Below are 23,725 nucleotides of genomic sequence, written 5' to 3'. Positions count from 1 at the left end.
AGAAACATAAATCAGGGTCCCCATAAATAGAAAACACTCCATTTCCTGGAACTTATTAAGAGACAAAACAGAATGTTTAATGCTTCTACCAACAATTGATTTCTACCTAGCTTTGACAAAGAAGGTGTTGTTGTTCGATCATTTCAGTTGTCCCTGACTCTTTGTGACCCCATTTAGGGTTTTCATGGCAAAGAGAGTGAAGTGGTTTGCCATTTTCTTCTCCAGCTCATTTTACAGATGAGGAAACTGAGGCAAACAGGGTTAAGTGACTTGCCCACAGTCACACAGCTATTGCATGTCTCAAATAGGATTTGAACTCAGGTCTATCTGACTCCAGACCCAACACTCTATCCACTGCAACCCACCGCCTAAGCTGCCTCTCACAAAGGTATATCTATATCACTGAATGACAGGGAAAAAATGATTGTCTTTAAAAAGAAACCACAGGATTTAGAGATTGAAAACATCCCTCTATCAATTTTTAGTAATGTGTTTTTTTTACACCACATTCTCTCTCATACACATGTAACCACACTTTCTTGTGTCACACAGAAAAACTTAAGCAAAATCAGCTTGATGCAGCAGCCATGTCTGACAAGCTGACTATGCAGCAGCCAGAAGGGACTGTCTTCCCCATCCTCTCTACAACAGTCAACCTCCCAGACCAGGCCCTTTTCACCGGTTTTCCCCCAGTGCGTGTCGTAACCTCTACCTCTTAGAATCTCTGGTCAGGGGCCACCTCCTGGAGGATGGACATATGCTCCCCAGATACTAGTGCCTTTCCCCCTAAGGCTAATTTATCTAGAAAGTATCTACGTATGCACACCATTGTCTCCATTAGAACATAAACCTGTTAGAAGAAGATGATACTGGTTTTGCCCTTTTTTGGGGGGGTTGGGGGGAGGAAACGTGTTATCCCTAGCACTTAACACTGTCTGGAATAAAGTGCCTCTTGGTTGGTGGGTCGATTCTACCAAGAAAAGGAAGATGTGTTTCACTGTTTATTTGTCCTCATCTCCTATACCTCTTCCAATCTCCCAAATAATTAAGAGGTTTAAAACATTACAATTTTTTTTCCTGTAATGACATTGGTTTAAGGTCAGGCACTGCAATTAAGACTCCACAAATATAAAACAGCCAATGGGGGAGGCAAGTGGAGGGTGGAGGGTGTGGAGGAGAGATTACACAGCTCCAGTCCCTGGAACACCACCACTCACACAAGCAACACCAAAGGGAGGAGGGTACAGATTGTTTCCGAATGACCGCAAACCAAATTAATCTCCCTACATATACTATTTCCTCTATCAAAAACCTTCCTCTCAGAAAGTGGTCACTTTCATTTTTCCTACGTCTATATAAGTTACACCCTACCACAATAGCACCTTAAGTCTGACCCTCAGCCAGTAAGTACATGTCTGTATCCTAAAATCATAGATTTAAAGCCAGAAAGGGCCTAAAAGGCCATCTAATACACCAATCTCATTTTACACACAAGGATCCTAAGGCCAAGGGCACTTTTTTAAGTGATAAGCAGGTTTGATCCCTGTCTTTTGATTCCAAAGTCAGTGCTCTTTGTGGGGTGGGGTGGGTGGGTGTCAGGGTGTGGGGGTGTGTGTACCTAATAAATCTATATCTACAGGTCTATGTATCTCCATACATATACTCCACAATCTATAGATGTGTATATATACACCTACAGATGTGCAGATGTATGCATGTAAACATAAGTATCAATATAGCCACAGTCCTATACATATATATTTTGTAGGATATAAATTCACAAATCTAGATTCATAGCGCTGAAAGGGACTTTAGAGGTGATCTAATCCAGCCCCCATATTTTATTAACAAGGAGATTTAGGCTGAATAAGGTAGTGAGCCAGTAAACATCACAGAATTACTATGTGTGAAAGACAACATTTGAACCCAGATTCCCTGCCCCCAGAGATGGGTTTTTTCCTACGAGGGAGGGAGGGGGAGGGGGAGAAGGTGGGGTGGGAAGGTGCAGCTAGGTGGCACAGTGGATAGAGCATTGGCCCCAGATTCAGGAGGACCTGAGTTCAAATCTGGCCTCAGACACATAACACTTACTAGCTATATGACCCTGGGCAAGTCACTTAACCCCACTGCCTAACCAAAAAAAAAAAAAGAGTGTGTGTGTGTGTGTGTGTGTGTGTGTGTGTGTGTCTGTCTGTCTGTCTGTCTGTCTCCTCATCTGAGGACTAGCCTGGCTAAGACACAAAGACTCATCACCAGCCTGGTCACAAGGTGATAAAATGTTTAGATGCAGCAACTATCAAAGACCTACTCCTAAATCAGAGTGATTGTTGTCTGTGCCAGGGGCAAGAGTACAGGCACTGACAAAATCCCAAATCCTTCAAGTTGATAAACAATTCTTCACATATTCAAAGGATTATCATGTATAAGGAAAATTCACCTGGGTCCACCAGGATCTACAGGAGATTCTCCTACAGAACAGAAAATAAGACCAGTTCAATCTAAGCAAAGCCAAAATATGTATGTAATGGACTGTTTCCAAAGGAGCTCATGGGACTATTGATTCTGATCTGGCAGGACCTGGAGAGGCCCATCGAGTCCATCCTCCCCATTTCACTGATAAGGGAACCTAGGCCCAGGGAAGTTCCCCACTTGACCCACAGGTAGCCAAGATACGAACCCAAGTAGTTAGGTGAAGAAGGGGACAGAGTGCCATGGCTGGAATCAGGAAGATCTGAGTTCAAATCTGGTTGTGTGACCCTGAGCAAGTCACTTAACTCTGTTTGCCTCAGTTTCCTTATCTGTAAAATGAGCTGCAGAAGGAAATGACAAAGCACTCCTTTGCTAAGAAAACCTCTGAAGGGGTCACAATGAGTCAGACATGATTGTAACAACTAAACAACAACTCTGACACCCCACCCCCACCCCACCCCAAGTCAGTCTCTTTCTATGTGTTGTAGAAGAGATTCTTGATTAGGACATGAGTTGGACATGATCATCGCTGTTTGAGGTTTCTCCCAACTCTAAAATTCTGGATTCTCATATTCCTCCTTTGCAAAATCAGGCCAGGGAGTAGGGCAAGTTGAACTAGACACTCTGAGGCCCCCTTCAGAAATCAATTCTATAATCTATATGTAACTCACACTCTTCAATGATCAAAAAGACCAAACTGTTACTTTAGTCAGGGTTGGAGAGCCTATGGCCTTCAGAAGAGCCTTTTTGTGTACTCCTCCAAACATACACTAATTGGGATACACTTTGGATTATAAACCCACATATACAATTGATTCTTAGGGCTAGATGACCGAGGGGCTCTTGCACTCTCTAAATAAAGCCTTTTCTCAAAGGCTGAGTTCACTGCCACTCCTTCTTCCCTCTGCTCACTGCTCCCCACCAGGCTTCCTCCAACAGTCTCTGTCTTATCTTTCATTGCCCCCAAACTTCATGCCACAACAAGATCTTAGACTCTGTTGTCCCAAATCCTACAAAGCTGCAACTGCCAACTCCCTCCCCAAAGGGAACTGTCTCATTAAGCCCCTGGATGCTTGTGGGAAGGACTACATAATGAAAATCACATTTTAAAAAGAAAAAATATACATGTTTCAATCTCTGCTTTAAGCCAGTGACTACTGGAAAGGGCAGGAATTTAAGTCCAATCTTTCAGTGATTTCAACAAACACTGCTGTGACTGCTTCTGACAATTAATTTAAAAACTTCCCTAGAGGAGCAATTGTTTCTTTTCATGGGTTTTTTTTTCCCACCAAAAATGCTACCAAGCCAGATTCTCCCTGTCAGGGTAAAGGACGGGATAAAAACCAAGATGATTCTGGTCCCCCAGGATATCCATTTCCTATCGAGCAGCGATCCCAGGACTCTGGAGTTTTTCCTATCACTGGGACAGTGAGTCCTTACCCGGTCACAGCCCAGATTAGTCCCTGTAGTGCTCTGCCATGATCCTTTCAACAAAAAGCAATGTTTTCCTAAGTTTTTAAGAACATTGCTATTGACTTTTCTGGGGAATGTGGAGGGAGCCTAATGTTGTGTTCTTCATGGATATCACAAGCACTTACCAAAACAAAAACAAAAAAAATTCCCAGAAAGATGTGAGAGCTCAACCAGGGAGATTAAAAAAACCTCACTCTTCAAAATGATTCCCTCAGCTCATCAACGGTGTCCATTTTCAATACACATAGGAATCAGTGTTCCTCTTAAAATGTGAACTGACGAGATTCCCAATGCAGACTATACTGAAAGAAACATTTTCATAGTTGGGTTCCCCTGCCCTGCCCAACTTCCATAATCCTAAAATCAGCATCAACGTCAACCCTCAAACACAGGGTGGGGAATCTGTGGCCTTAAGGTTACATGTGGCCCTCTAGGACCGAAATTCAGTCAAAGGGTCACACTTGAGGACCTAGAGGGCCACTTGTGACCTCAAGGCCGAAAGTTCCCCACCCCTGCCTAGAGGAAAAGAATTAAAACCAGCTATTCTAAGTAACCCAACAGAAAGGCAATGTTGCAGCACTGGAGGCCACAGTATTCATTAATCAAGGGACTAAATCCAAAGTTATTTAAGAAATCCTTTAAGGCAACTACATTTTCATTCAAATGTATCATAGGACGCACACAGTCTTCAAGATTTCAGGACTGTCATCAAGAATATTACTTTCACATAATCTGGGTCAGACAGTGGTAATCTTAAGAAGTATCAAGGTACCATGGAGAAAACACCTGACAGAGAGTCAGAAATTCCTGGGTTCAGATCCCACCTCTGATACTTACTTACTAGCTATGTTGATGGAAGGAGTTCCCACTCTCATACACAGGTTACAGAAGAGTACTGGCAGACGGCACATGTTGTGTTATAAATCATTGGTGTCAAAACTCAAACCATGAAACCAACATAGGGATGCCTGCTGGCTGCATATTGACTCAGAAAGCCACCTATTAACATTATCTACCTTCTAGTGTCTTTATTTATTTTGTTAAATATGTAATCTCAATTGCATTTTCATCTGGTTCTGGCATTCAGAAGTGTAATGGGCTTGCAGGTTGTGCATTTGACACCTCTGCTATAAGTGACAATTTAAGTACTACTGTGGGAGGCTGGGTGGATAAGATGAGTGGTAAAAACTGGTAAAGACAGTCCTGTGAACAAACTCAAGCATACCTAAGCACGCAGGCCTTGGTCCAGGCAAATGGCCAGTGGTGCAGTCTGCTGGGTGGTGGGAGGGAAATCTACTACTCATACTTCGTTTTCCCATTCATTTTTACTAAGTGGAGAAAGCCAGTTCTTCTCAATGGTCAGCCTTTTGCAAAGGTTTACTGCAAAAGGTTAAAAAAAAGTCCAAAATATTGTTAATATTTCTTGAAAAAAGTGTTATATAAACATAGAGTATTATTATTATACCTATATGGGAATTGTTGTCCCCTGGAAGACACACACATTGATTCTACTAAAACAGTAATTATAAAATTCATTGAGGTCAGTAGACCATATCCCACCTGCTAGCTTTATTGCTCTTCCTTTCCACTGGTAGAAAAGAAGTTTGGCAAAACAGAAGGAACACTAGGTTAGGAAGCAGGAGATTTGTGTTTTAGTCTTGGCTCTGGGACTGACTGTGTGATCTCAGAGACAAAGCATTGCCTCCCTAGGCACAAACGGGTCTAAACAATCCTTCAATCAATCAATAAACTGTGCTAAACTCTGCGGATAAAAAAAAAACACAAGACAGTCCCAGCCCACAGGAAGCTTACAATCTAAGGAGGAGCTAGCACTGATCTCTAAAGTCCCCTTTGTATTATAAGATTCTACATTAGCACAGTATACTATGCTTCCCAGAACTTAGGTCCCCCAGATTTTATCAAAGGATAGAATTTAAATCTATAATTGAAAGGGCTTACTCAAACAACAAGAGCTGACTCCAGAGTTACACGATACAGGTTAACAAGAAACAGAACCAGAAAACACAAGGTACAGAAACCACCTCTCCCATCCTGTGCCAACAACCCTTTTTCAAGCCTTGGTCTTAGAAGAGAAAGGAACCAGAATGTTCCTCATCACCAACTTTAATAGTAACCATTATGAAATCAACTCAGGAGGATATCCTAGCTTCTTCAAATATCTCAACCTCAACTAAGAATCCTAAGAGGTAACAGTACTCCAATGACCTTAGCCTCTAAAATAATCCCAGTAAAGATCTGGCACTTACATGGCAAAATTAACCAATATCAACTCTGTCATCTCCATTTTTCAGACAAATTATTTTTAATAGTAATACATAACTTAACCCTAATTGGTTTTCTGCAAAGACCAAAGGTTGGAAACATGGTGGCCACAAAAATTAACATTTCACCTGGGAAAATAAAAAATTAATGTCTAACAGATGGAATGGAAAAGATTAAGAACTGTTATGCTAAGCATTACAGATACAAAACAGAAAAGCAAGACAATGCCTGCTCTCAAGGGTCTCTAATTCTAATTAGCAGAGACAAGCTTTGGCTGCACAACAGATGGAAAGGTAGTCCTTAGGGTGCAAAATCTTTTCCACTAGGCATTAACCTGGCCAAAAAAAAAAAGTTTTGTTTTGGGTTTGGTTTTTTGGTTTGGTTGTTTGGGGGTTTTGTTTTGTTTTGTTTTTTGTCAGCCTCTGATTTTATTGGTGTAGGGAGTAGTTCCTGAAGAAGAAATCCCTTCCACCAATGCTAAGTGGCAATAATTCTGCAATTTTATTACTCTAAGAAAGAGGGGGGAGGGGACGGCTCCCCTCCATGAGAAGTGACTTGCCCAGGGTCACAAAGCCAGAATGAACGAAAGGATTTGCTTTCTGACTGCAAGACCCACTTTTCCTTAAGAATTTTGCAATAGTGTTCTCACTTATTTTGATGTGTCAATATATATGACAACTGTCGGCCTCCAAACCTTCTGAAGACCAATCAAACAAATTTATAGTTTATATAATCCCACAATATGAAGTAAAATGCAATACTTTTAAGATTTTATTTCTATTAGTTTTTTAACACTCAAAAATCTTCCTGAAATAATAAATTTTAGTAGAGTCTCACCTCAGCAGATGGCTAATGAGAAAAGACTTGTAATATATCCCTTTATCCTCACACAGGAATACAAGATGCTAAGCTGGAGCATAAGCACAGAACTGCAGATTTGGCAGGGACCTCCATGGCCATCTAGTACAACTCAAACTTGAAAAAGAATTCTACCTACAACCAAGTCCTACTGTTCTACCTCCAAATTATCTCTTCAATTCATTCCCTCCTTCTCATGCCCAATGATGGTACCATAGTGCAATCCTTATGTCCTCTTTCTTCCTCTGGTCTCCCCCTTCTCCGGTCTAAGCTAACCAATACTGCTAAATCAGCATTCTTATTGTAGAATTCTGATCATGTAAGATGTAAGGTCCTCAAGAATATAAGAGTGGAAGCTATTAGCCTATTTTCATTTTTTGTTTGTAGAGTTCCAATACATCCTCAGATGGATCTGTGATCATGACAATTTGGATATAGTCTGCCCATCCTGTCACTTCTTGTGCATGGCCTTCCAGAAGTCAACCCAAAGCACTGGAAGCCCTCCTTGCTCTCTTCAGATATTGAAGACACCATGAGACCACTTGTCAAACCTCACCCTCACCATGTGACCAGCCCATCTTTTTTTCTAGCATACATTTTCGTAATAACATCAAAGTTCCTCATTCGTTTGTTAGCTGTTGAAGCTGGCTCAGAACACCATAAGCCTCACAATTACTCTCAGTGTGACAGTGCTCATTTTCTATATCACAGTGGCATCTAGGATGCAAGTAACAAATGCTTGTTGAATGAATGTCACTTCCTTGTTCAAAAATTTTAAATGGCTCCCTACTATCTAAGGAAATAAGTCAATCAATTCTAGAAATAAAACTCCTGTTAGTCTATACTTTCAGAAAGACTTCCAGTTTTCCAAAATTTCTCAATTACTAACTAAATATAATGAAGTCTTACCTGCCTCCCCCCAAGCATCAAAGATCATATTTTAAAGAGAAATCCTGAAAATCATTTTTTTTAAAACTGTCATAATGCTATAACTTAAACATAACTATCTGGGCATTGAAATAGACCTAAATCAATTCATTTAATGATGTGAAAATTTCTTTTTCCAGGAAAGGAAATACCAATATTCTCCCACAGATGGTACTATAGGGGAATTAAACATCTCTGAATTTTGATGACTTTAGAGAACCAAATCTGTGGTCCAGTAAACAGCAGGCCAATATTTTCCTCAAAACCTTATAGTTTTAATCAATTCCCACCACCAAAGTGACGTCTCTGTAACCCACCTTCCCACAGATTCTGCTTATTCTTCCTATATCCCAATTCCTCTCCCATCCTGACTTCTAAACATAGCTCAAGAAATTTGTTTAGAAAAAATACCCAGGATTAAGTAAAATAATGCTGCTACCCCAACCTCCTAGACCTCCCCTAAACCACTCCCACCAAAAACAAACAAAAAAAAAACTTGGAAGGGTGGACTACTAAAGAAAAAGTTACAGCAGCAGAGAAAACAGAGGAGGATGTTCTGATCTTGACTCAAGAGATCCAAAGAAAAAGATCCTAGAAGTGGGGGTTTTTGTCCTTTTCTTAAACTGTACCTCTGCTTGCTTTGACCTCAGAAAACTCCCTTCCTGGATTCACATGACACAGAATATTGGAGCTGGAGAAGACCTGAAAGTGGATCAATCCAACCCCCTCATTTAAGAGAGAAAGAAATTTATCTTGCCCCACCTCTGATCACCCACCTACAGGACCCAGGAAGGCAGAGAACACTAGAATTGCTTACCCTTGCTTTGTGGGGATTAATGAGCTAATTTCTGCAAAGCTCTTTGAGCTGATTGGCTGAAAAGCTCTAAATAAGCACCATCATTAACAATACCGGTCTGCAAAATGTTCCCCTTCAGGGGAGGAGGCCCTTATGGTCTGCAAGATGATTTACCTAAAAGCAAAATTTCCCTGGCTTCCCTCCTAGCTCTCTGACAGTCAGCTGCATGCACTTCCTGCCAACATGGCAACCTGCACAGGGTGAACTCAGAGGTAGAAGAAAACTGCAGTCCTGGCAGGCCGCTGCTACATCCTTTTTTAGAAGAGGATGTTCACTCCTCTACAGCAGCCTTTGTGAAAGTTATGCTCAGCACTTGTGGAATAGGCCACTGACAACGAATGCAAGCAACAGTTCAAACTGCCTGAGGTTTCACAGCCCTTTCCAACCCAGTGCGAAGAAAAACAGAAGGGTGGAGTCTGGGGACATGGATTCAAATTCTAGGCTTGCTGCTTACTACCTTGGACAATTCACTTAAAATTCTCAGGGCCTCAGTTTCCTCATCTATAAAATGTGGAAGTTAAATTAGATAATCTCTAAAGGTTTTTTAAAGCTCGTAGGATTTTTCTCAATTGTCAACCAGTTCTGCAGTGAACAGCATAATAACAACTAACATCTATATAGCTCTTTAAGATCTGTAAAGCACTTTGCATATATTATTACCTTTGTTATTACTATCTCTATTTTACAGGTGAGGAAAATGAGACTAAAAAATTTAAGTGACTTACCCAGAATCCAAGTGCTAGTGTCTCATGCAGGATTCAAACTCAGGTCTACCTCACTCCAAGTCAGCACTCTATGCGCTGCAGCACCAAGCTGCTTCCTAGGTTCCCTGATTCTCCACCCAGCTGCTAGCAGAGAAGAGGAGGAAACCACAAGCAGTAACCTCTCTTCTCACTTTGATCTTTCCTGATAGGAAGCCATTCTGTTCCCTTACCACATACAGGCTAATATCCTGTCCCAAAATCATTAAGAGTCTAAAGTGAGCAAAGACCTTTCCTAATAACAGTATTTCAATGATCTCTCCTTTCATCAGTGTGCATAAAGGGTCCACCACTGCACCTGACAACTCCTCGGCTTTGTTGATGGCTTTAATGAGTTACTATAGCTGAAAAAAATCATTGCCTGGTGGGCAATCTTCCTGGCAATGAATCTCTCTTTTTTCATCTAGAGGAAGGTCCTCTATTAATTGTACCTCTGGACAACAGGACAGGGCTACAACGTTTTTTACTGTATATTAAGGCTTATGAAGAGCTTTCTTCCCAGTAATCCTATGAGGAGAATAATGCAAGTATATCCCCAGACAGAGAATGGGTTCATGATGAAAAAGTAAATGGCCAAGGCCACAAAATGTCAGCTCATCCCCCCCCCCAACCTTTCTCTCTCCTTACCTGAGGGTGTTCTGCCCAAGGGAAAGTACGTTTTGATGGCCAAAAGCTACCTAGTTAACTTGGGATTTACTGGCTAGATTTCTTTCTCAAACACCAAGTCTTAAACCCAATTTACTAAGGATCTCATGGATTGGACAACAATAGGTCCCTGCCCAAGCACAACCAGAGCTGAATTTGTGCTAAAATAGACTGGTACTAATGCTTTCTCAAATAAATATGGTTTCCTTCAACATAAAATAGTAAAAAGAACATAGAAAGAATTTTGAAGAAACTACATATTCAAAGGAAATAAAACTTTATACGTTTTCACAGGATCACAGAATTTCAGCTGGAAAGGCTCTCAGAGGTCATTTAGTCCAACATCCTTGTTTCTGTATGAAGAAACTCATCACCTTCACAAGCATAAGATGGGGGAGAGGTGACTAGGTGACAGTTCATCTGGTAAAGATCTAGGAAGTTTTGTAGACCTCAGGCTCAATATACCAACAGTGTGACAGGGAAGCCAATCAATCAATGAGCATGTATTAAGGGCAGCCAAAAAAAACTAATGTAATCTCAGACTGCATTAAAGGAAACAAGTATCCGCAATGAGAGTGACGGTAGGCATGCTGTATATTCTGCCCTAATCAAAGAACATTTGGAATACCACATTCACTTCTGGGCACCACATTTTTATACAAGACCCTGATAACCTGGATAAGTGTCTTCAGACAGATAACCTAAAGAGTGAAAGGGCCCTAACTTCACAGCACATCAGGCTTTCTTTGTCTTATTTAACATGAGGATCAGATAAAGAAAACTGGGGATGTTAATTCTAGAGAAGAGGATTTAGAAGAAACATGATACCTGGCTGCAAGTATTTAAAAGGTTGTCATGTGGAAGATATATTCTGCTCTGCCCCTTAGGAAAGAACTAGAAATAATGAGTACACACTGAAAGGAAGAAATTTTTAGGCTTGATTTCTGGAAAAATGACCTAACAATCAGAACTATGCAAAAGTGTAATGAATGGACTGCCTCTAAGGTATGGGATTTCCCCTCTTCACTTGAGGTCTTTAAGCAAAGTCTGAGGAACCACTTATTGGGAACATTGTAGAGGTCACTTTAGTCTAGGGATGGGTTGGACACATGACTCTGATGCCCTCCGAAATCCATTCCAACTCTGAGATTCTGCAATTCTAAAGCTTTGTATAGCATTATCCAACAAGTAAGTAAGATTAGGACACATTCCAGGTACAGTCTAGCTCCTGTTTCAAATACTATCAAAAATTTAACACTAATAGAAAAATAGCCAGAGAGGAAAACAAGCAAAGCTAAGAGGCAAATCAGTGCATAAATCAATGCAGAAAGTAGGAACAGAATATATCTGTGGTTTAATTTTCCCATTAGCCACAGGCCTTCCCCACTGTAACAGCAATTGTACCTATAAAAGTTATTTCAGTATATGTTTTTCTTGGCTTTAAAAAAAATTCAGATTAAAAACAATTTAGTTAAAAATTTATATAAAGACTCATGAACACTATATTGTACTCTAGTCAGTTCTTCCAAACCTTTTACTATTAGGATCAAAAACCCCACCTTAATAATAAAACTAATAGTGATAGCAAGACAGCAAGAGCTAAAGGATTCCAAGTTAGAGCCTCTATACAGATCAATGAGATGCCATCTTTCAGATGTGACCAAAGCTTTATCCGTTTGAGTGTCCAGAAATCTACTCCACTGCTACTACCTTCCTAATGCTTCCCAAAGCAGCTCCCACAGCCCCCTTGGAAGTCCTATGCACACTGGGGACACCTCAAAGGTGCTGGGCAAAGTAGAAACTCCTGAGACTACAATGATCCTTTTCTAGAAAGGAACCTTAAAAACTATCCTAATTAGGTAATGTGACTTGGTGACATGGCCACCTATCTTGATTACCAGGATGTGGAAAAGGGAAATAGAGTCTGAATAGAGTCACCTGTCCAATGCAGAATGCAAGCAAAGGAGAATCCAGAGATCCTACTACCACCTACTATTAGGAATCCTAACAATCAAGAATTATATGTATGTATATGTATATATACATGTGCCATCTGCGTGTACACACACAGATGGCACATACAGTTACAATGGAATATATGTACATATTCCCTTAACTAATGTAATAAAATAACTGGAGCAATGAGCTCCAGTGATACTTAGAAGTCAAGAACAAAACTACTGGAAAGGCAGGCCTGCCATTAAGTGCTCTGCATCCTGCAAAAAGCACACTCAAGAAAATAAAACATTTTAGGCCAATGGTCCATTTGGTACCTAAGAGAAAAACCAGAAAATGCTATACCCACTGCTTTAATGAACTGATTCAAATTTTCAATTATGCAATCCAACAAAAATATTTTAAATTATAAATTATAAAATTCCACCATATAGTAGAAAGAACACTGGTTCCAAGTCAGAGAAACTATGTCCAAATCCTATCTCTGATGCCTCACTATCTGGGTGACCTTGGATAAAGTCATTTAACTTCCCCAAGCCTCAATATCAATTATAAGATGAAGCAGTTGTGGCCTCTGAGATGCCTCCCAGCTTCAGATCTCTGAACAAAAAGATCTCTGGGAGGAGATGGGAGTGAAGGGTCACAGCGAAATCTACTTCAACATCTCCTTCAAAAACTGAAAAAGAAATGGTAGAAAGAAGAGTTCTTAGAAATGCTCAAAAGAAAAATTTTGAATCCCTCAAAGAACTAAGGAAACCAAAAAAAAGTTTCCAACACCAAAATATTATGGATTAAAACAGGCCAAGGCAAAAATTCAAGAACCAAGAGTAGAATCAGAAAAAAAAACTATAATGTTCTATAAGATACAACAAAGTGATTAGTAAACATAATGAACAAATTAAAGAAATAAGCAGATATATCAGAAGATGAAATTTTAAATTATGTATGCCTATGTAGTCACAGGACACGGTGATGATTTCTAGACTCATCAGTTTAGAAATATATATGGCAAGGATAAGCAATAGATCTGACTACAAGCAGAATTATTTAAACTAGAGGATAAAATAGGGGAAAGGAAACATGCAAGCAGAAAGGCAAACCTGGAAAATGATCTAACTCAAGAAAGTATCTGGAAGCAATGAAGACAAAAGTGACAACGAACAAGAAGAAAAAAATGTTTAATTATTGGTCTTTGCAAAATTCATCAAGAAAATACTCTTACACTCTATTTCAGGAAATCACAGGAGAAAATTTCTCATTCAACAAGCATTTATTTAACTGAAAATATTGAAAACAAGAGACCAACTGTAAATAGACAGGATTCACAGGCTACCAACAGAAGGCATATTCTAGGACACAGGTATTAGTCAAAGGTTTTGTGATTCCCTTATTATTCTTTGTTTTTCAAATCAAAGCTGATTAAATTATGATAAAGACTTTTATAAAAGAAAGCTTTTTTTAGTGTTTATGAAAATAAGTGAAGAGAAAGAGTAAGAAAGAAATGGAAATTTCCTTCACCTACATATATTTGTATAAAAATGTCTAGTTATAGAAATATTTTAAATATGCTATGATTAAGATACTGACAGCTGGAGAAAGAAATCCCAGATTTTTAACCTCTCCCTGGCATAACCCCTCAATTTACTTCAGGTAAAGTTTTAGCCTGCAACAACTTCTAAAGATGATAAAGCTGTAGAACGTAACTATTTTCTCACTGATTTCATACAACTACAAGGAAGACAAACAAAGTCAATAAAAGAGAAGAGTTTATTTTTAGACTAACAAAATCTATTTCATTTGAGGAGGAAAAAAAAGAAAACCAAGCCACTGAACTTGAGTTGTTCGGATTTTCAGTGAAATAAAAAATTCTCTCCTACACCTGAAATTCAAACCTCTGCAGAGAAGGAGCTAGAGAAAAAAGTACTCTGTGCCACCCTAGAAAGTTAAAACTACTTGTCTCTTCTTCTACCCAAATAGGCATTTCTAGGCCTCCTGCTGGTCACAGTTTATACTGCTGGAGAGTGATATATGACACCTGCTTGTGTGGTGGTTCCAGAGACCTTAAAATTGGAATTCCCATTGAAAGTGGTTCAGTGTTTGTACTACTAACTTTAACGTGTAATGTTTGCTAAAGAAAAAAAAAGAGCTTATTCTTAGGACTTGGTAGAAATGGGTTTACAATGATACCCTATAAATATTAATCCCCTGCAAAACCCAGATCCACCTATTTAATTTGCAATGACATAGCTGCCACAGAGGCACTTTATAGTTTGTCCCTTCATCAACAATGTTCAACTACAAAGAAACAACAAATCTGCATCATGAACAAAATAGGGCAATGGGCGCAGTGTGCAGAAAGCCAGGTCATGATATTAAACAAGCTTCTCTTATAAATTTTCTCAAGAAAATGGGTGATTTTTTCATTAAAGTGACCAACTAGTAGTCAACAATGCTATTGCAAACAGAAACAATCACTTTCGTTTTCATTTAAATCATTTAAATTATTTTGATGGAAAGGGCAAAATTTTTCTAATGGTTGACAATTATCAATTCAAATAGGCATTCATTTTTTAAATACATGGGCTGTAAATTAACCCTAATGAAATAACAATCCTAATACTAGCAATTTCTTCTTGTACAGACCATGAAAAAAAAAAAGCAGTATCACACAATTAATGACACTAAAAACCACAACAGACACCAACTAAAAAATGTCCAAAGTCCTGGACTTCCAAATAATACTGTGACAGGATCAACCAGTTTGTTGATATTTTGTTTTTTCTTTAATCATTCATAGCTAGCTTGGGGGAGAAGGATTGATCCTTACAAAGTCTCTGTTCTAGACTTTTAATAAGTAGGAGATTTCAAAGACCTTCTCTTGAGTTTCAAACCCTTGGGATCATTTCTACAGCTTCCTTTCAGACCGACCATTTATTCAGAGCAGAGCAGAGCAGAGCAGAGCAGAGAAGAGAAGAGAAGAGAAGAGAAGAGAAGAGAAGAGAAGAGAAGAGAAGAGAAGAGAAGAGAAGAGAAGAGAAGAGAAGAGAAGAGAAGAGAAGAGACAGAAATAGAGACAGGGAGACAGAGATAAACAGAGAAAGGGACAGAAACAGAGACAAGATCTATGGATGCATCTCAACTTCGGAAGTCTTTTTTAGCATGGTGTGGCAGAGGTAATATAAGATATCCTCTAAGAATAAGGAAGACCTGGGTTTTAATCCTGCCTCTGAAAAACTGTTTGTGTGACATTTAGCTGCTCAGTGCCCAGAAGTTGCTGACCTGCATTGATGGAGTTTCCATACCACAAATACCTATACGTGTATAGTCAAGAACTTGTACCCTGTCAAAAACATTCCTATCGGTAGCTACTTCACAAGAATGCATTTAAGCCCCAAGAAGTTACTTCCCTTCTCTATCCCTAGATTTGCTGGCTCTGAAAGGTACCCACTTGCCCAAACTCTAAATACATTTACACAGTAAGTGATAAAAGTTGCCGAAGTTAAAGAAATTTGTAAAAGAAAAGGGAGACTAGAAAAAGTAAGGGTCTCAAAAAAATTTTAATAGAAAAGTTCTGAAACACTTTACTACCCTGTTTAAATACCCTCATGCCCACTGAGCTGAATAAGGCCACAAACCTGGGTGGGGAAAAGTGGTGAACTTAGAACGTGTGCACCCCTGGCCACCTAGGAGGTTTCCCTTCTTGGGTTTCAGACTTTCAGCAAACCAGAGGAGAGAAACCACCAGCCCGGGCTGAAATCAACCTGGCCCTTCACGTTAGTGGCCCGAGAGAGGTCACATCCGGCCTCAGCGTGGAACTTTCTCAGGTTTTTAAAAATGCAAGCTACAATCCTGTTAGTGAGCCGACTCAGAGGCCCCCCCGGAGGCTGGGAGACGATCGCAGGCGAGAGGACTAAGGTTTCACTGCTCGCAAACCAACGCTAGACCAGCGAGCGAGGGCAGCAGCATTAGCGCGCACGGGCGCGGACACCGCGCCCCCATCCTGGGGCAGGCGCAACGCCCGGCACGGGCAGGCGCGCTTGGCACAGGGGGCTTCCCAAAGACTCGCAGTGGGGAAGGTGGAAGGGGAGGTTTTGCAGAGAGAAAGGGAGGAAGAGAGAGAAGGAGAGAAGGAGTGACAGCCGGCCGGCGTCATATCCAAAGAAGAAGCATCTTCTCCACCCCACCCCACCCAACCCCACCACCCACCACCCCAAAGATGCAGGCAAATACAAACCGAGGTCCGAGGAAGGGCTCCTTTCTCCCTGTACCCTCCCCACTCTGCCCCAGACCCCAGAGATAAACCCAAGCCCAGATCGTAAGGTTAAAAGGCCCTGGAGAGAGGAGAGAGCAGACACAGCCACAAGAGTTACGAGTCCCCAAAGCGTACGCGAGTGAGAAGAGGTGGAGGGGAGCCAAGAAGGAGCAGCTGCAGAAACAGCTGCATGAATGCGACCATACACACACCCCGCCTCGAACATCTGGAAGGGGCTTCTCGCTTTCCTACAGGAACGAACGGGAGGACAAGGGGGAGGAAACCGGTCCCCTCTTCACTCCTCCCCGGCTGCCACGGACCCAGGAGATAAAAGTTTGCACTCTGCGACTCGTCTGCAGTGCGAGTCACATCCGCCGTGCTCAAGCGCTCCCACAGACCGGCCTCCTGCACCAAGAGGCTCCCAGGGGGTGCGGGGGGAAAAAAGCCGGTAGGCCGCGAAAGCCGGCTCCCGCCGCCCCCTCGTCCTCTTCCTCGTCGTCCTCCGGGCGTGCATGCATGCATGCATCCCTTCCCTCTCAGGCACTCACCCCACCCACCCACCCAGCCTCCCTCCCGGCCCCGGGGTCGGGCGAGCCCGGCAGCAGCACTGACCGATCACCTCCTGCAGCTCGTACGCGTCCCTGCAGATGGGCCAGCCGATGGCCTGGGCCGCCGAGGCCGCCCCGGTAGCCGCCGCCACCGCCGCCGCCGCCGGAACCGGGGCTGCCGTGGCCGCGGCCGTCGCCGTCGCCACCGGGGCTGCTTGCTGGGGCTGGACATGGACGGGAGAGTCGCCGGGCTCCGCCATGATGCTGCTGAAGAAAAAGGGGGTGGGGGGGTTGGGATAAGGGGGGAGGGAAGAGGCGCCCCGAGCAGCCAACGACCTTCTTGCTAGTCCTAACTTCCCTTCCTTCCCGGCCGACACCTTTCACCCGGGCTCGCGCACTCCCTCCCTCCCCTGCCTGCCGCCTGCCCGCCCGCCGCCCGCCGCCTGCCGCCCGCCGTCGGCCTGCCTGCCTGCCTGGGCCAGCCACAAGGGGAGGGGAGCCGAGCCGAGCCGAGAGGCAGAGCACGCCGGGGGGGAGGAGGGAGGAGGGAGGAGGGAGGAGGGCAGGGAGGAGGGAGGAGAAGAGGGAGGGGGTAGGGGAGGAGGGGGAGGGGAAGATAAGGAGGGGGAGAGAAGGAGGAGAAGGGGGGAGGAGTGGGAGATGGAGGGAGGGAGGAGATGGAAGGAGGAGGAGGAGGGAGGAGATGGAGGAAGAACGAGAAGGAGGAGCGGTGGCCGCTCCCCGCTCCCGCTGCGGCTGGCTGCGGAGGCTGCAGCCGCTGGTCTGACAGCACCACCCGCTCGTGCCCCCAAAGAGACGACGGAGGGAGGGCTGCTGGGTCATTTGCATTAGCTAGCAGACTTGCTGGGCTAGGTCTCTTGCCATTGCCGGGGGAAGGGCCGCCGGGGGCGGGGGGAGGTAGGGAGAGAAGTTTCCATTCACTGAGCTGCAACACTAAGGATTTCTTTTTCTTTTTCTTTTATTTGTTTAGTTTTAATACCTTCAAGATTTCACCCACCCTCTTCCTTCCGATGCCCGGAGGAAGGTGAGAAGGAGGGGTCAGATGTGCAATAGCCAGGCCCCAGCCTGATTCCTAGGGGGAGGGGGTTTCGAACCCTCCGCCAGTCTACGAGGTCCGGAATGCAAAAGACCTGACACCTCCTTTTGGAGGAAATGAAGGTCTATTAAAATGGTAGAGAATGAAGCAGCCTCAAGGCACTTTTTTTTATTAGGTCGCCTGTTAAAAAATAACCTAAGTTGTAACTTTCCGGTGTTCTCTACCTGCCAATATTCTTTCCCCACCTTTCCTAATCTAATCATAGTCCTACTTTTTTTCTTGGTGAGTGAAACGCGATTAGTAAACTTGCAGCCAGTTTGTTCCCAGCCCTTCTGATCCCTGGGAGGTGATGATCTGGAATGTAGGAGAATGCTTTGGGCAGCTCATTTTCCAATTCTAAACACTTAATAATGAGACCTATTAACCTATTCAAGAACTCTTGGGCCAGGCACTTAACATACTGGTAAAAGAATTCCTGAATTTTAAGGAAACTGAGTTAAAATTAGTTTACTGTGTGTTACAATCCAGTCCAATCCTGAAGGCATTTATTGAGTGCCTACTATGTGCCAGGCACTGGAGATTCAAAGTCAAAACGAAAAATAAGTGGTGCCTACTAGAAACCTACGTTGGGAGCGAGGCTAGCATTCAAAAAGTGTACAGATAAATATGGGCATAATTTGAAAAAGGAAGAAGGGCAGATAACTAGGGCGATCCAGAAAGGCTTCCTGTAAGAGGTGGCACGTGAGCTGCACCTCAAAGGAAGCCAGGAATTTTAAAGGAGAGTTTGAATTCCGGGCATGGGAGACAGTTTGGACAACCCAAAGATACTTTATTCTTAAATTTACGAAAGTATTTTTGCTATACTATATCTTTTAGGTATTGGCAAACTTAACTATGAATACGTGTATTATTTGACATTGACTACTTATAATACATTGACCTTAGTAGATAAGTGGTCGAGTTGAATTGAATCTGGCCAATGATGGCCCCGTGTACTCTAGACTGTACATTGCATTGAAGTGACAATCTTTATCCTTAGAAAGTAAAAAAGGAAATATAACAATAAATAATAGGTCACAGTCTTGTGTGGATCTTACTACTTAGTATTACATTAATGAGGCAATAGGCATGATTTTTAAAAGAGCTCATAGGATTTTACAACCTAGTTTCAATAATCTACAAGGATTCCCTGAAAAGAATTTACATGCCCAAAAGAAAATTGGAAATGTTATATGAAAAAGACAATTCAGGGTAAATGAAAACATTGATGTAAAGTAAAGATAAGGGGACTTAATTACTTAAGGGTATTAGGAAACAATGGGCCAGTTTGGACAAGGCAATACTGTGTTTCAGCTGTTTTAGCCAGAAAAGAAATTAAAATCCAACTAAAAAACTATGTATTCTTTTTGCGGTTCTTTGAAGAAATAGGTTCCTGGAAGAACAAATTAGCTTTAGCATGCTTGTTTTAAGGAGAGGACAAATATGTAGAATGTGTACCACCTCAACACCCATCCAACAAGCCAATCCCCAAACATCACAACAAAAAGTTAAATAAAAAGTATGCTGAAGGAAAAAGAAGCACTAAATGAATGTGAACTCCATTGAGTCATCTGAATGTAAATGGAGATCTTGAAGAAAGGCTTAGACTCTTCTAGCCAAGGTGTCAGGACTCAATGAAATATCAGAATAGTGAGGAAATTAGTGTTACCAGTTTGAAACATATACACAAACCAATTAGCTCCACCTAGACAACCACTGACTTCTCCATCCCTAAGCTCTGCCACCATCTTGCATATCCCTCCTATTCAGAACAAGAGAAATAATCCAATGTAGAGCTATCAACAGTACTGCAAAGTCAAACTTCAGTGCATGCATAACCTGCCGATGGGTCAGAAGTTGGGTCAGTGCCATCAATCAATCAAAGGCACGGGCTCTAGAATCAAAAGGTGTGGGGGAAGGGGGAGAGCCAAAGGGACTTTACAATTTACATTTGTTTTATTTCCCATACAAGAAATGCTTTCAAATAAAGTCAACTTTACATGCCACAATAGAAAGCCTGTCAGAGGAATCAATTTTATTTTTTCTACAGCATGATTTCTTAATTTTTTTTTTTGGTCTCATCAACATCTTTGGCAATTGGGAAAAACCAATGGGCCCCTAATCAGAAAAAAATTTTAAATGTATAAAATACATAAGACTACAAAGAACACCAGTTATAATGAAATACAGTTATCAAAATATTTTAAAAACAAATTCGCAGAACCTAAGAAGGGTTGAAGGGGTCAAGAGTGGAAGAAGTTTAAGAAGCCCTGGACTGGAGGGTATCAGGAACTTTTCTTTAATATGCGTGCCTTGCCGCGTGCCTTGCCCCTCCCCCGGCCCGAGAATGTCAGCTCTCTGAAAGCTGTAACAGTTTTTTTATTCTGTATCCCCCAGCACCTAGCACAGGGCCTATTGCATAGTAGGTGCTTCCTAACATTAATGCATTGTTGGTGGAGTTGTGAACTGATCCATTTTGGGGAGCAATTTGGAACTATGTCCAAATATAAAAATGTGCACGCCCTTTGATCCAGCAATAGCACTATTAGGTCTGCTCCCCTAAGAGATCATAAAAATGGGAAAAGGACCCACATGTACAAAAATATTTATAGAAGCTCTTTTTGTGGTGGCAAAGAATTGGAAATTGAGGGGATGCCCATCGATTGGGGAATGGCTGAACAAGTTGTGGTATATGAAAGTAATGGAATGCTATTGTTTCATAGGAAATAGTGAGCAGCAAAGACTTGTGTGAACTGATGCTGAGTGAAAGTGAGAAGAACCAGAACACTGTACACAGTAACAGCAACATTGTGCAATGACCAACTTTGATGGACTCAGCTCTTCTCAGTAATGCAAGGATCTAAGACATCTCCAAAAGTCTCATGAGAGAAAATGCTGTCACATCCAGAGAAAGAACTATGGAGTTGGAATGTAGATCGAAGCACACTATTTGCTATTTTTTTTCTCTTCGGTTTTATTTTGTTTCTTCCTGTGGTTCCTCCTATTAGTTCTAATTCTTCTTTACAACATGACTAATGTGAAAATATGTTTAATAGGAATAATAATAATTTATTAATATTAATTTAATTAATTTAACATTTAAAATAATTTAATAATAATAATAATAATAGGTAGAACCTATATCAGATTGCATGCCATCTTGGGGAGGGAGGCCAAGAGAGAGGAGGAGAAAATTTAAAACTCAAAAGCTTATAGAAGTGAATGTTGAAAACTAAAAATAAATTAATTAAGATGAAAAAAATAATTCTTCCTAATCTGTATTAGAGAGAGGCAAAGAGCACCGGATGTGGGGTCAAAGGACTTGGATTCAAATTCTACCTTCTCTTAAGTCGCTTAACCTCTCTGGGACCGTTTCCTCATCTGTAGAAGGAGGAGATTGTACCAGATAGTCTTTGAAGACCCTTTTAGCTCTAAATCTATGATACTGTGAATATACCCAGAGATGGGTTGGAAAAACTAAGAGCAAAATAGAAACACAAACAATCCTGTAGACTCTTTGGACCCTGACAAACTGTGTACATCCTTAAGTTTTAAGTTGATACAGTATTATCATTATGGGAGTGACTCACTTCAATCAAATTAAATATAGTAGTATCTGGAACTACAAAGTAAATTAGAAAGTGATTATGTTTTTGCAAATCAATTCTTCACTTTACCACAAATTCACCTTCCAATTTATTTTTTTATTCAATTTTATTTTCTGAACCTGAATTTTTTCCCTCTCACCTCCCTGCCCTTCCCCCTGATAAAGTAAGAAAAACAAAATGGTACAAATCTATATATTCAAAAAAAATCTTGCATTAGCCTCATTAAAAAAATATGCTTCACTCTGTACTGTAAGCCCATCAGCTCTCTGTCTGGGGGTGGGCAGTATTTTTACAACGAGTCCTCTGCAATTATTGTTGGTCAATTATGTGTTGATCAGAGTTCCTAAGTCTTTCAAAGTTGTTGGTGTTGACGGTATTGATGCTATTGTATAAATTGTTCTAGTTTTGCTCATTTCACTATGCATCAATTCATGTGAATCTTCTCAGACTACAGTGAAATGGTCCCCTTAATCATTTCTTATAGCACAATAGTATTCGATCTTATTCATATACCATAACTTATTCAGCCATTCCCTGATTGATAAACATCCCCCTCAGTTTCTACTTCTTTGCTACCACAAAAAGAGCTGCTATAAATATTTTTGTACATACACACTCTTTTCCTTTTTCTTTGCTCTCTAATAGAGATCTCTAGTAGCTGTGTTAATGGGTCAAAGTTTAATATTTGGGCGGGGGCATAGTTCAGTATTGTTTTCCAGAATGGCTGAACCAGTTCATTTCCCAAAACCCCTCTAGCATTTGAAATCTTACATTTTTGTAAACTTTGCCAATCTGATAGATATGAGGTGATACTTCAGAGTTGTTTTTAATTCACATTTATAGTGATTTAGATCATTTTTCCATATGGTTATTAATAACTTGGATTTTTTTCTCTGAAAACTGCCTGTTCATAGTCTTTAACTTTTTTCAATGGGGGAATGGTTCTTATTCTTTTAATTTGTCTCTGTTCCGTATCTCTTAGAAATGAGACCTTTATCAAAGAAATTTTCTGATCACCTCCCAGTTCCTGCTTTTCTTCTAATTTTAGCTGCATTTGTTTTGTTTGTGCCAAAACTTTTAAATATTATATAATCAAGTTGTCCATTTTCCCTCCTGCAAACCTCTCTATAGGATTTCTTTAAATAACAAGATTTCTTAATACATTGTTAAAACTTATAAACTTGCAAAAAAAAATCAGTTTTTACTTAGATTTTTAGGAAAACATCTAGTACAGTAATAAAAAAATGGTCTTTTGGGCAATACAAACCTAAACAGAAAAACGTTAAGGAATGATCTTTAAAGTACAGCAAAAATAACATTGTCATTTCATGGAGAAAGGCCAATTCCTATATCTTTTGTTGAAGGTAAAGAAAACTGTCAATCTATCTGCAGTCATTACCACTACTGATGATTTGTCTGGCCAATCATATTCACAACAGTTCATCAATATGCCCAGTTTTAAGGTTTTAATTTGATATAATCTCCCAAAATCTAAGATGGGGAACCTTATTTTACTGTCAAAAAGGTGAAATAGCCTGGAATTGAATGGAAGTAATTATATAGAATAGGATAACAGAACTTTAGACATAGAAGAACTCTTATTAATCAATTAGTCCAACCCTTCTCTTTTTGTAGATAAGGAAATTGAGTCCCAGAGGAGGTTAAATGACTTGCCTAAGATCATACAGATAGTAGCAGAACTAAGACCAGAAGCTGCTTCTGATTTTCCATGCAAAACTTTTTCCATTATATCAATTTTGCATCTTAAAAAAAAAAAAAGTAAACATATTAAAACTTTGTCTTAACTTGCTGAGTGAATGTAAAATAGTCTTCTGGGAAACAGCTTGGAATATACAAAACTTTACCATGCCCATAAGGCTAAGGATCCTTGAACACATATTGTTGATAGAGATGTCATGTACTTTATACTGATATAATTTAAGCTATTATCCAAAGTCCAGAGTTGGGTGTGATTCCATGTTCCTAAGTTAAA

The 23,725-nt window shown here is 40.9% G+C and overlaps 2 protein-coding genes across 5 annotated transcripts in view; one reads left to right on the top strand and one right to left on the bottom strand.

Annotated features, from left to right (window-relative positions):
• Positions 1-17,434, bottom strand: part of STK39 (serine/threonine kinase 39) — a 314,192-nt gene extending 296,758 nt beyond the window's left edge. For all 3 annotated transcript variants that reach the window (XM_020990905.2, XM_078146983.1, XM_078146982.1), the window contains exon 1: positions 17,093-17,434. In XM_020990905.2, coding sequence (XP_020846564.1) covers positions 17,093-17,288 — 196 coding nt within the window. In that variant the 5' untranslated portion in view covers positions 17,289-17,434. The remainder of the gene's footprint in view (positions 1-17,092) is intronic.
• Positions 16,423-21,169, top strand: LOC110211534 (uncharacterized). Of its 2 annotated transcripts, XM_078146984.1 has the most exons (3): positions 16,423-16,928; positions 18,020-18,073; positions 20,848-21,169. In XM_078146984.1, exons 1-3 carry the CDS (start codon positions 16,675-16,677, stop codon positions 20,852-20,854), a joined length of 315 nt encoding a protein of 104 aa, XP_078003110.1. In that variant the 5' UTR covers positions 16,423-16,674; the 3' UTR covers positions 20,855-21,169. The 2 variants fall into 2 exon arrangements, with proteins under 2 accessions (XP_078003110.1, XP_078003111.1); XM_078146985.1 differs by lacking the exon at positions 20,848-21,169 and having other exon boundaries at positions 18,020-18,232.
• The last annotated feature ends 2,556 nt before the right edge of the window (positions 21,170-23,725 follow it).

This window comes from Phascolarctos cinereus, unplaced genomic scaffold (assembly GCF_003287225.1).
Source record: "Phascolarctos cinereus isolate Bilbo 61053 unplaced genomic scaffold, phaCin_HiC Scaffold_726;HRSCAF=1367, whole genome shotgun sequence".
NCBI classification, from domain to species: Eukaryota; Metazoa; Chordata; class Mammalia; order Diprotodontia; family Phascolarctidae; genus Phascolarctos; species Phascolarctos cinereus.
This window is presented reverse-complemented; position numbering and strand designations above follow the sequence as displayed.